This window comes from Dromiciops gliroides, chromosome 2 (genome assembly GCF_019393635.1).
Source record: "Dromiciops gliroides isolate mDroGli1 chromosome 2, mDroGli1.pri, whole genome shotgun sequence".
In the NCBI taxonomy this organism is placed as follows: Eukaryota; Metazoa; Chordata; class Mammalia; order Microbiotheria; family Microbiotheriidae; genus Dromiciops; species Dromiciops gliroides.
In genome coordinates, this window is record NC_057862.1 from 584,357,362 (window position 1) to 584,370,691 (window position 13,330).

The window sequence follows — 13,330 nt, forward strand, 5'->3', positions numbered from 1 at the left end:
ATCTGCCTTATAGTTATAGATGGATTATATACAAACACAAGTATATGTATCCAGACATATATGTTTATGTGTATATATGTATATATGTGTGTATGTGTGTGTCCTATTTGTTGTTCTTCACACATAAGGGTCTGTCTCCCACCTGTGTGTCTTTGCACATGGGCTGTCCTCTTGCCTTACCTCTACCCTTGCAAGCTCAAGTTTTCTTTAGAGCTCAGCTTACCACCTCAGGCAGGGAAGAAGGGATAAAATTTGGAACTCAAAATTATAAATAAAAATGTTTATTATTTTAAAAAAAGAAATGGGGGAGGTAGCATTGATTTTGTTTATTGGATACTAGGATTAGTGGTCATAGGGTAGACAGATTAATAAAATAAATGCTTGTTACTTGAAAAATAAAAATAATATTCAAAAAGAAAGGAAAAAAAGTCTATTTTCTCAGGTTTATCATGCAAATGAATTTAAACCAGAAAAAAAAGTAAGCTAGGAAGACAAGGTTCTTATCTACCTATGAATCTTGCCTTTATTATGCACATTTATCACTTGTATTGCTTGGATGCAATATTTTGGCAAGTGATGATGTAAAAATAGAAAAGTGAACTCCACATGATAAATAATCAGTGCTCACTTTCGAATCTGTCATTTTCATTTTTCTAATAAAAGCATGTAGTATGTTTCCCATGAAGCATAATAATTCAGGGATTATTTATGGAAGAGGTTGTGTGGTATAAGGGAAAGTATTGGATAAGAAATCAGAGAACCTGAGTTGAAATCCCAGCTCTTCTATCTACTGTTTGGGTAAATCTCTTAACCTTTCCAGGCCTCTGTTTCCTGATCTGTAAAATGGGGGAGTTAGACTGTATTACCTTTAAGATTCCTTTCAATTCTAAGTCCTATAATTTTGTCTATATGTTTTCTTGGTCTCTTCACACTGTGTGACAACCATTCTTTTGGAATCTACTCCAAGAATATATGTGAATGAAAACTGATTGGAAGAGATGAATTTAAAGAAATGTTTTCTATGTCAAATATCAATAAAATATGTTGAACCAGAGCAGTGTCATTTTATACAAAGAGATAGATAGCCAGAGTATTAATAATGTCCTACTTCAAAGAAGTATAACATATCTAAAATTCTGAATCTGATGCAACAAATATTCATTAGAGATTGAGGCTTTGAAGCAGACATATACAAAGATAAATAAGACACGGTGTGGATGCCTTAGTTTACAATCCATTGAAAGAGATCAATCATTAACTATTTATTAAGTGCTTAAATATGTACCAGGCACTAGGAAAACAATGCCAAAAAAACAGTGCCTATTCTCAAGGTCCTTAAAGTCTACCAGGAAAGGCAATATGTAAATATATAAAGATAAAGTAGGAAACAATTTCAAGGGCAAAGCACCAGCAGCTCAGAGGAAAGGGCAAGATCTCATGTAGACAATGTTTAAGTTGAGCATGGAGGGAAATACAGTTAGTTATCATAACTATAAATGTGAACAGGATTAACTCATCCATAAAACAGAAGAGAATAAGCAGAATGGATTAAAAACCAGACTCCTGCAACAAGAAACACATTCAAAGCACAGGAACACACACAAAGTAAAGGTAAGGGGTTAGAGAAGAATCTGTTATGCTTCAGATGAAGCAAAGAAAGCAGGGGTAGCAATCAAGATCTCAGACAAAGCAAATGCAAAAATAGATCGAATTAAGAAAGATAAGGAAGGAATCTATATCTTGCTGAAAGGGACCGGAGACAATGAAGTATTAAACAATATCAGTATTAAAAATATATGCACCAAATGGTATAGCAGCTAAATTTTTGAAGCAGTTGAATGAGTAACCTACTGGGGACCTCAACTTTCCCCTCTCAGAACTAGATAAATCTTACTATACTATTCACCTCCAGAGAGAACTGATATTGTCTGAATACAGACTGAAGCATGCTATTTTTCACTTTCTTTCATTCTTCCTTTTTTTATTTGTCTTCTTGTGCAAAATGACTAATACAGAAATGTTTTATATTGTATAACCTATATCTAATTGTTTATTGTCTCAAGGATGGAGGGAGAGGAAGGAAGAAGTACATAATTTGGAACTCAAAAGATAATAAGAAAGAGAGATAGAGATCAATAGGTAAGGAGATGATAGACAACTTAAAAATAAAAACAAATGGCAAAAAATTGTTTTAACATTTAACTGGAGAAAAATAAATTATATTTAAAAAAATAAAATGATTGGACCAATTTATAACATCATCAACAGTGTTAGTTATTATTGTACATGTATAACTCATATCTGATTACTTATTGCCTCAGAGAGGGGGGAGGGGAGAGAGGGAAGGAGAGATATAAATTGGAACCCCAAACTATAAAAATGTTTTTACTTTAAAAAAAACAACAAAATAGTCTCAGCGTTCATGTTTTCCTTCCAACATTTAAAATTTACCTTTTATTGTCACCTTCATCAAACTTATGGGTGTGAAGTAAAAACTCATTATTGCTTTCATTTAAATTTTACCAACTATTAGTGATTTGAAGCATTTAAAAAAAATATGTGTGGATAGCTTATTTCTTGTAGGGAAATAGACTGTTCAACACTGATAAAACTTGGCTAGCATCAAAACTTTTCATTTTAATAATTTCTGATGAAACACTAAAATGTTAAAACCCAGTGACTTGCTTTCTTAAGTAGAGTATATTGAATAAGTTGTACCATCATTCATTTTTTCAAAGAGTATTTATTAAATGTCTACTATGCACTAAGCATTATGACAGGAGTTGGGTTTATTAAAAAACACAAAAGGGGGAAAAGTCTCTGTTCTCAAAAAGCTTACATTTTATTGGGGAGAAACAATTGTGGAAATTTATTTTGATTTGGGGACCCTACCTTTAGGCTGAGATTAGAAAGCCTTAGGCCCTCAGAGTCTCTCCCCCTCCTCCTCAGCTTCAGCTGAGTGAAAAAGCCCCGTGGGCTATACACGACGCCAGGTCAGACAGCTGGGGGGGGGGGAAGCCCCTAGCTCCGACCTTGAGCTGATCTACCAGAAGGATCCCGGATAGCCTGTGCTGAGGCATAAGGCTTGAGAGCACACACACCGCCCCCCACCAGCTGCAGCTCTGGCTGGCGGATTAGCTTGGTCTGTGGGGGCGAAGGAAGCCCCGAGATTTGAGTGGAGAGAAGAAAAGGTATATATAGACCTGGGAGTTAGAAAAGAAGAGAAAGGAAGGAGACTAGAGGGAGACGGACTAGAAAAAGAAGGAGCAAGGACGGACTAGATAGAGAGACAAGACTAAGGAGAGAACGGCTGACTAGAGCAAGGAAGGAGACTAGAAAGGAGACAGACTAGATAAAGAAGGACAGACTAGAGGAGGGAGGCTGACTAGAGTGAGGACAGACTAGATAGAGAGAAAAGTTAAAAAAAGAGGGGGCTGACTAGAAAAGGCTGAGTAGAGCTACGAAGGGGGACGGATGGAGGAGACGGACTAGAGGAAGGACTAGGAGAGAGGCTGACTAGAGGGGAGCCTGGACAAGGACGGAGGAGAGTTCGGTTCGGAAAAGGAGAGACCGGGCTGACAAGGTTATGGGCCTTAATACAAACCAGGGAAAGTGTAACTTGCCCTGAGGCCGGAGGTGGCTAAGGCCCTTATTGTATTCAAGAAGTTCAAGGTGCAGCAGGTGTGGAAAGAGACCGCAGGAAAGCAGTCAGGTTGTACACTTTATTTCCCTGTATTCCTACTTTTAAATAGTATCTCATAAATAAACTCTGCTTTGATTATTTAGTTAAGAGGCTTCTTAATCTTTAGTCTATCAGTTTGGGAGCAGTGTGATGGAACTTTATAAACGACCCATATTAAATTAACGAAGTCAGCCAAATAGTCAACAGTCCCCAGATTAGTCCTCCAGTCAGCTTCAGCCCCCAAAATTAGGCTAGTCATTTAAAAATAGTTCTACATTTGAATGGCGACCACGAAGGGACTTACGGCCCAATTATAATTTTTATAAATTTATCATTTTTCATATAATCATAATTTTTCATAAATCCAATTATATAATTTTCCAGGTTAGTTATAGTTATGAATAATTAATTTTGTACACAATGTAGACAAGAATAAGTAAATATAAAATTTATATAAATACAGAGTAATTTCTGGAGGAAAGGGCATTAGCAACAAAGGGGTGGCAAAGGATAGGTTTCTTGCAGGAAATGACACCTGAAGGAAACTAGAGATTCTTGGAATCAGGAGGAAAAAAGGAGTACATTTCATGCATGAGATACAAGCTCGTTATAGCATAGAAGATTCACTTGCTCTTTTTCCCTAGCAAGGCCAGATGTTACTTGGATTATGTTCATTACATTATTACCTTTGTTGAAAAAGGAAAAGGAGAGAGGCAAGTCTCCATGTCTCCAGTCCTGTGTCAGACTGGAAGGTAGGTCCTAGTGGCCATAATGCAAGAGACCTGGCATTTGGGCCTTCAGAAGTTATGTGTGTTCATCTCGCACACATACACATGCACGTATAGATATTTAACGTTAGAATTTTTTTCTATCTTAACTTTAACAATTTAAGGATTTACAACTAAGAAGTAACTAGAAAGGAAGACAGGGCTGTCAGAATCAAGACTAGCAACATTAACTTTCTTAAAGAGCACCTTGCTTTGACACCTATATCTTTAAAAAATGGGTAAATCAAACATTCACAAACATAAACCATTCATTAACAGATATCTATTTAAAATGATTACTTTGTGAAATATAGTACTTAATCTGCATTAATTTATGAGTTCTGTAAACTATTCAAATACATATGACTTGCTTAAACTAAGTTTACTTACTTCATACCCAAACTGCCAAGTAAAATGATAGAAATCACCGGCCATAAGAAGGAAGAAAAACCCTCTAGCATTTAATTGGGACATACATATGTATATAAACATGTGCACATAATTTTGAAAATACATTTTACTTCCTGGTTGTAAATGCTTAAGTACATGTGCAAACAGAATTAGCTGGCTGGTACAAGGAAAAAGAAAAAAAATACATAAAGTGGCAAAAAAAATCACATAAGTAATTTTTCTGAAGTTTGATTAGCAATTTTAAGAGGCACCTTTCAGTTACCCTTGACTGACTATACAAATCTTCAAAAGTAAAAGTGGTTTTGAAATGAGGCTTCAAATATGCAGGGCAAAAAAAGCATTATCTATAGAATTATGTGAATATTTACTACAGATTGAAGAAGTTAGCTAACTTAGAATTACAAAATGTCAACATTTTTACTTTGTGCAGAATACTACTCTTTAAAATTAAATTATTTTAAAGGTTCAGGTGTTCAGCTGTTGAAACCATTTTCCTTTCTCATTGCACATAATTATTATGCATTAAACTCTATATGAAAAAAAGGCAGTTAGACCAAGACTTAAATGAGTATTAACTGATCAGAAAACAACTTTTTCCAAGTGGAATTCTTAGTTCAATAAAGCATTACTGAACCCAGTAGCTTCATTAGAAGATGATTTCCATTTTTCCTCTATACTAGTAACATATTTTAGAACTCCTTTTATTTAACCTAAAGCTGCCAATACTGCCAAAATTATTGCCTTTATTTTTTCCTACTGACTTTAAAAGAGCAATCACAAAATATTAGATATGTAACTAATGTGTTCATTTTGGTGTGGACATAAAACATAGCATATACCCATTAAATTACATTAAAATGGATTTACTTATGTAACAATATAGTCAAACATGTCTCACGCTTCTTTTTGTTTAAACTTGGAATATAAGTAATAGAAAGGCAAACACTATGACTCTTTGTTAAATAACAAAACCTACCTTAGGAGAAGATGAGAGATCTGCTCCTACAGGAACAACAGCATTCTCACTTATTCTTCCTTCTGTCTTTGGGAAGCGTCCTGGTGGCTCAGGGGCCTTTCTTTTCATTTTCTTTTCATTTTCTGGCTCTGGAGCTGGACTCGCCCAATTATTTGGAGTAGGAGTTAGTTTGGGTTCATAAAAAGGATTTGATCTAAGTGAAAAGAGAATTATTGATAATCATTATTTTAAGATTTTGTTGTTGTTGTTTTTGCGGGGCAATGGGGGTTAAGTGACTTGCCCAGGGTCACACAGTAAGTGTCAAGTGTCTGAGGCCGGATTTGAACTCAGGTACTCCTGACTCCAGGGCCAGTGCTTTACCCACTGTGCCACCTAGCTGCCCCTATTTTAAAATTTTTAACTCCTAAAGGACAATAATATATAGTATATCAGGTTAGAGTTTCCAAAGTATATTCACATTATCTCATTTTATTCTGGAAGCATTCTTAGAAGATAGGGAGGACAGAACACATACCTGGTTACTAACCCAAAGCAACTTCCACTCAAGAAAATATTAATTTAATAATCTGCAGTAAAAATAAACATTTTCTTCTTCTTCTTCTTCTTCTTTCTTTCTTCTTCTTTCTTCTTCTTCTTCTTTCTTCTTTCTTCTTTCTTCTTTCTTCTTCTTCTTTTCTTCTTCTTCTTCTTCTTCTTCTTCTTCTTCTTCTTCTTCTTCTTCTTCTTCTTCTTCTTCTTCTTCTTCTTCTTCTTCTGGCAATTGGGGTTAAGTGACTTGCCCAGGGTCACACAGCTAGTAAGTGTTAAGTGTCTGAGGCTGGATTTGAACTCAGGTCCTCCTGACTCCAGGGCCAGTGCTCTATCCACTGCGCCACCTAGCTGCCCCAAAATAAACATTATCTTAAATAATAGAGAGGCAACATGAGCAGTGGGAAGAGTACAGATCTTGGAAGCAGGAAAAACTGTTAAGTTTTTTGTTTTGTTTTTCTGAAACATCCCAGCTACGTGACCCAGGGAAAGTCATTTAACCTCTTAGTGCAACAGGCACCTTTCTCTAAGACTATGTTAAGGTTGAATTTTACACAATAATATCACATATCTTATGGTGCTGTCACATTTAACTGAAAAAACTAAAATTTATCAATACAAATAGTAGGAAAAGTTTCTAATTTAATAGAGTATTGGTCTTGTAATTATATAAATGATATTTTAGTGAAATAATACAAGTCAGGGAAATATTGATTAGTTTAGGTTATATAACAGAGTGGGCCAAAAGTCACGAAGGGGTCTGATGTTTTAACAACTTTTTAAAAACTATTTTTCTTTATTTTTCACCATTTATGAAATTGATTTTTCACATGTAATGTAAATTCATTTACTATATATAATATATATAATGCTATGATATTATAACAAATTAAAAACAAAACATAAAGGGGTCATTAAACATTTGTGACTTTTAGACCCACCCTGTACAATCATTAACTTGGTTCACTTAAAAATTTTTTCCCTTTATAAATAGTAAGCCCCATTTTTAGAAAAGCAATGAAGAAACTTCTGGGTCATATGAATGACAAGATGGCAGACTAGACATTTTCTTTCATTCTCACAACCTTTCAAACCTCAAAATAGAAATTAGGTGCCAAAGATAAAGCAAGTCCAGCTGTATCCATAATCTTGGATACCCAGAATCCAAAAGAAGATTAAAAAAAAATCCCCAAACCAGGAACTGACACTTCCTACCTGGAACTCACTCAGCATCTCTCCCTTCCCTACCTCTCATACTGGCAGCAAAGATGCATTAACAGACCCAAGGACACAACAGAAGCTTCTTTCAAAACCTATTCCCAATGAAGTGAACAGAATGAGAAGAACCTCACACACTGTAACAGCAATATTGTACAAAGATCTACTGTGAATGACTTAACTATTCTCAGAAATACAAGGATCTAAGACAATCCTGATGGGCTTATTTTGAAAAACGCTCGATAGACTCTGAATGCAGACAAAAGCATACTTTTTAAAACTCTTTTTTCCCCTTTTTTTGTCTGTGTTTTCTTTCACCATGTTGGCTAATATGGAAATATGTTTTGCATGAGACTGCATATTTATAATCTAAATTAAATTGCTTGCCTTCTGAAGAAGGGGAAAATTTGGAATTCAAATTGTTAAAAATTGTTTTCACATGTAATTGGAAAAAAATTATAAAAATTTTCAGAAAGAAAACCCCACCACAACTTCATTCCTACACTCTGGTCCCCCCTTACTGTTTCTAGTGCAATAGGGACACAATTCTATGCTGTGAAATATTGGTCAGGCCATGACTGCCAGCCTGACCATTGTCCTTCTGGAAGAAAAGCCTGCCAGGGCCTAGAACCTGAAAGCACCAGCACTGCAAAATGCTGAACTGCCAGTTCTGGGCCAGAGAATTGAGAAATAGTGGGGCTGGGACTGGTGACCAGGACAGGATGTTGTGTGTGTGAGGGGTTGTATAGCACTCAGGGGGGAAAAAAGCACAGCATGCATCTGAGACCAGTTCTGATCACCCAAAAGTCAGTTGGGGAAAAGGCCTAGGCTAATGAACAGTGATTTGCCAAGAATGGGAGGAGGCTGAGAGGCTTTGAGATCCAGAACCCAAGGAAAGCTCAGCCCAAGAGGAGAGAGTTGGGAAGTAAGCAATATGGGAAGTAAGGGAAAGGTGGTGGTGGGGGCAGGAGATTGAACATAAAATATTTCAGGAAGAAGAAATCTCAAAGACCTTGAACAAAAACAGATAAGTCAACAGTAACAACAGAAGGATATATAGCTTTCTGATCTAATAAGTGAGCTCAAGGGTCTATAAATAAATACAAAAACAATGGAAAATGATCTAAAACTTGATGAGAAAGAGGGCCCCATAGGATTTGAGAACTTGGAACTATAACATGCTATTCTTGATTGATTTAAAAGGGAAATGAGAATTACAAGAGTAGAATATATGTATTGCACTGCAAAAAATGGGCAGAATAGAAAAACTTGAATCTGAAATGGCAAATTCACCAAAGAAACAAAAAGAGAACAATATACTAGGAAAAGAAGCAAAAAACCAAGAACATTAAAAGAAAATATATTCACTGAGAAAGCAAAAAATACTAATCTCAAAGTAAGGATACACAGACAATCTAAGCATCATAGGTCTCTCAAAAGAACAAGATAGGCCAAAAAACCTTAACATAATAAAGAAAATAATAGAAAAGAATTGTACAATTTTTGAACATAGAAAATAAAATTATAATTGAAAGAATTCACAGATTGTCTCTAAGGAAAAAAAACTCGAGGCTATAAACTCAAACATATAATGGTTAAATTTAAAAATTCAATTCAGAAAAAAGTTCAACAAGCCATCAGGAGAAACAAATAAAGGAAAGAACATCAAAATAACTCGAGGGAAATATGAATATGACTAATAGTCATTCATCAATAGATAGTCAAAGGATCTTCTAAAAAAACCACAAAGTATTCACAAACACATGAAAAAAATGGTCCAAATCTCTAACAATAAGAGAAACGCAACTCTAAACAATCCTGAGATTTCCCTTTACTTCTTGGAAATTGGCAAAAGTGACAGAAAACAGCAACAGTCACCACTGAAGGGATTGTAAAAAGATAGGCACACTGATACATTGTTGGTAGAGCTAGGAAATGGTACAACCATTTCAGAAAGCAATTTAGAATTATGTAAATAAAGTGACTAAATTGTTCAGACTCTTTGAACCAGAGATTCCACTACTGGGGTTATGCCACAAGGGAGCCATTGATAAGAAAAAAAAGTCCTTACATTTTCCAAAATATTTACAGCAGCTTTTTTTGTTGGGAGCTAAGAATGAGAAATAATGTATATGCTCATCAACTGGGGAATGACTAAATAAATAGTGGTGCATTAGCATAATGGACTGTTACTGTGTTTTAAGAAATTATGTGTGTGATGAGCACAAAGAAGCATGGAAAGATGTATATGAACAAATGCAGAGTAAAGGAGAGCCAAGGAAACAATATACGCAGTACATACAAGAATGTAAATGGAAATACCAAGACAATAAAAAAAAATCAAAAGTAAACTTAACAAAATTATAAAGATGAAATGGGAGTTGAAATAAAGAGATATAAGAAGTTACCCCCAACTTACCTGTTTGTGGAGGTGTGAGATCCACAAGTGTTACACATTGTATGTTTTTTAACTTTTTAATATGTATTGATCAGTGGTACTTTTAAAAAATCCTCTCTAAAAATACTATTTGTCATATGGAATGGCTTTCTGGCAGGGGGCATAGGGCAGATACATGGGATGTAAGAAACAGTAAAAATCAATTAAAACTTATTTTTTAAAATTTAAATTTACATAGACTATTAACTCTTTATTAGAGTGTAATATATTTAAATGTTAGAATAATATAATTTTTCATCTTTGTAACCTCAGTAGCATAGCCTTTTGCGCACAGTGAAATCTGAACAAATTATTACTAAAGTGAACTGAATAGTCTTGGGTGTTATTATTTATGGCTGTGACAATCACAAATGATTCTATGGTTAGGGCCTTCAAGGAAGGAACCATGTAATATTTCATCACTGTATACCTAGCCCAGTGCCTTGAAGGTTGTACTTAACAAATGTTCATTCAATTGAACAAAAATGTTTAGCATTTACAGTTATTATTTAAGCCTCCAAAGTTTTTACAGCAACACATGAAACAGGTAAAAAAAACAAAAAACCCACAACCTTCACCCTCATATACTAGAGGATAAACCAAGATCATAATTATAAAATTATTTTTTAAAATAAGGCAAGATACAGAGCATTGTCATTAATAATAATAGTTGTTTTTTATAATATTTTAGCTATTAATGGCATTTGGGCATAATTCTTTATTATGGTTAATAATAACAATAACCAGCATTAATATAGGCACTTTAAAGTTTTCAAAGATCTTTACAAATATCCTTATAACAACTCTGGGTGGTTAAGTACTGTTATTATCCCCATTTTTATAGATAAGAAATACTGTGTATGCTTTAGAGTTGTATTCAATTCTATAAAAAAAACTGATTAGGTATTCTTTATCAGCCTTATAGAAGCACCCCTCTAAAAGCTTTTAGCTGCCAAGAATTCTCTCCTTTCCAATAATTTTCCATTAGCATAGAGCTGATGCCAATTATGATCAATAACCACAGTGTTAAGGTTATGTATTAATTTCATTTTTTCCCTTTAAAATGCATTTCTTTTAGTGCCAGCCCAGTATATTTGAGGTCTATGTAATGATAAACTCATTTTCAGTATCTTTGTCTTTTTGCATTTGTTTACAATATCTCTGTGCTCTAATAAATGGTCAGCTTTTATAAAAGTTCCATATGGTCCCAAGAAATATGTATATTCTTTTACAATCCCATTAAGATGCCATAAATCTTTAGCTCTAGTTTCACCAGCACTTTGTTCAGTTGCATACTTTTCCTTTATCTTTCTGTTAGAATTATCCAAAACTGAAGAGAGGGACCTTGAAGTCTCCTCTCAGTATTTTGTTACTATGTATTCTCATAGTTCAGTTACTATTTCCTTTATGAATTTGGATGCTAAGGCATTTGAAGCATACATGTTTAGTTATATTGGTTTGTTGTTTACAGTTCCTTTTAGTATTATGTAGTTTTCTATTGTTTTTTGAAAGTTTATCAGCTATTATGATTGCAACTTCTGCTTTTTTTTAATTCACCTGATGCATACTACGTTTTTCCATGCCTATAGTTTCATTCCATGTATGCCTTTGTTTTATGTATTTCCTGTGAGCTATAGATTGTAAGATTTCTTTTCTTTTTTTGTTCTTTTTTTGTTTTTGTTTTTGTTTTTTGGCGGGGCAATGGGGGTTAAGTGACTTGCCCAGGGTCACACAGCTAGTAATTGTCAAGTGTCTGAGGCCGGATTTGAACTCAGGTACTCCTGAATCCAGGGCCGGTGCTTATCCACTGCGCCACCTAGCTGCCCCCAAGATTTATTTTCTTAATCAATCTGCCACTCTTGTTCATTTGATGGATTGTTTAATCCATATACATTTAAAGTTATGAAAGTGAGATTTACATTTTGCTCCATTTACCTCTAATATTGGTTTTTTCCCCCAAGTTACAATTTATTTCCCTCTTTCATTACAAACACAGGACTGTCTTTTCAGTTACTTTATCTTTTCTAAGGGGCCTTATTTGCCTTAGTTCTCCTCCCTTCTCTCCAAATTCCCTTTCTCCCATTTGTTATGCCTTTTTCTTCAGAGTTTGTCTTATTAATTCCTTTTACTTGCTTTTATCTTGTCATTTAATTCTTCTTTTTCTTTCCTCTCACTCATGTAGAGTCCTTCTTCCTCTCCTCCCCTTTAAGTAGTCCTATCATTAAGTTTTTTTAAATTTCATTTTTTTTGTGCCCAGTTACAAAGATGATTTCTTTCCCTCACTCTTATTATCCATCCTCCCTTTTTATCTGCTCTAGAGTGTCATTCCTTGGCTCATAGCTTCAATACTTTTCTAGCCTTTCTCTATTCTCTGCATTCCTCATGGAATAAAAACATCTGTGATATCCATTCTAGGCTCTCTCTTAGCAGTTTTTCCCACTGCCTTGTAGAACTTGCCCTGACTCCCCTTTTATTACTGTCTCATTCTCAGAAACAGGAACTGCCCTATGGCAGGACTCACACCCCAAGTCCCAATTATTCAGCCCAGCACTGACCTTCCCCCTAGTCACCATAACCAGGATACAACTCACATTCCCTTTTAGGAAAGGAAAGGAAAGAACTTATCCTTTTTGTTTTACTACTAGAAGCCAATGAATTCCCTACAGATTAGGTTACATGAACAGTATACAAGTCTTCCAGAAGTTGAATTGAAACTTTAACAGCAGATTCAGGTTATTCTACTATACAAAGTATGCCCAATTTTTAAGAAAACTCTTTACATAAAACATTCAATTAGTAATAAAATCAAATAAAGAGGTGATTATATTTTAGCATAATGTGCAGGTTACATACTGATTCACTGCAATATTCTTTTTTTTTTTTTTTTGGTGAGACAATTGGGGTTAAGTGCCTTGCCCAGGGTCACACAGCTAGTAAGTGTCAAGTGTCTGAGGCTGGATTTGAACTCAGGTCCTCCTGAATCCAAGGCCAGTGTTCTATCCATCCACTGCACCACGTAGCTGCCCCTGCAATATTTTTGTTAAATGGCCAGGTGTCCAGTTCATTTTATATTATTTGCTTGACAAAAATTAAAAAAATATATATATGTATATGTACATTTAAGAAAGCCATTTATGTAAAAAAAGTACAGTTGCACTAGAATGATTTTTGTATAAAATATTATGTAAAATATGATATGAGGGCAATTGGGTTTGAAAATATTCTTATTAGCATGATATTTTGACTTATAGTATCTTATTCAGGATTTGACATACATGTTAACAGTACAATAGTATAAGGGTACAATAACT

General features: G+C 34.7%; 1 protein-coding gene across 13 annotated transcripts in view; it reads right to left on the minus strand.

Moving 5' to 3' along the window:
* EHBP1 (EH domain binding protein 1) overlaps positions 1-13,330 on the minus strand; it is a 384,386-nt gene that overhangs the window by 177,128 nt on the left and 193,928 nt on the right. For all 13 annotated transcript variants that reach the window (XM_043982716.1, XM_043982715.1, XM_043982718.1 and 10 more), the window contains one exon: positions 5,837-6,029. In XM_043982716.1, the coding sequence (XP_043838651.1) occupies positions 5,837-6,029 (193 nt within the window). The remainder of the gene's footprint in view (positions 1-5,836; positions 6,030-13,330) is intronic.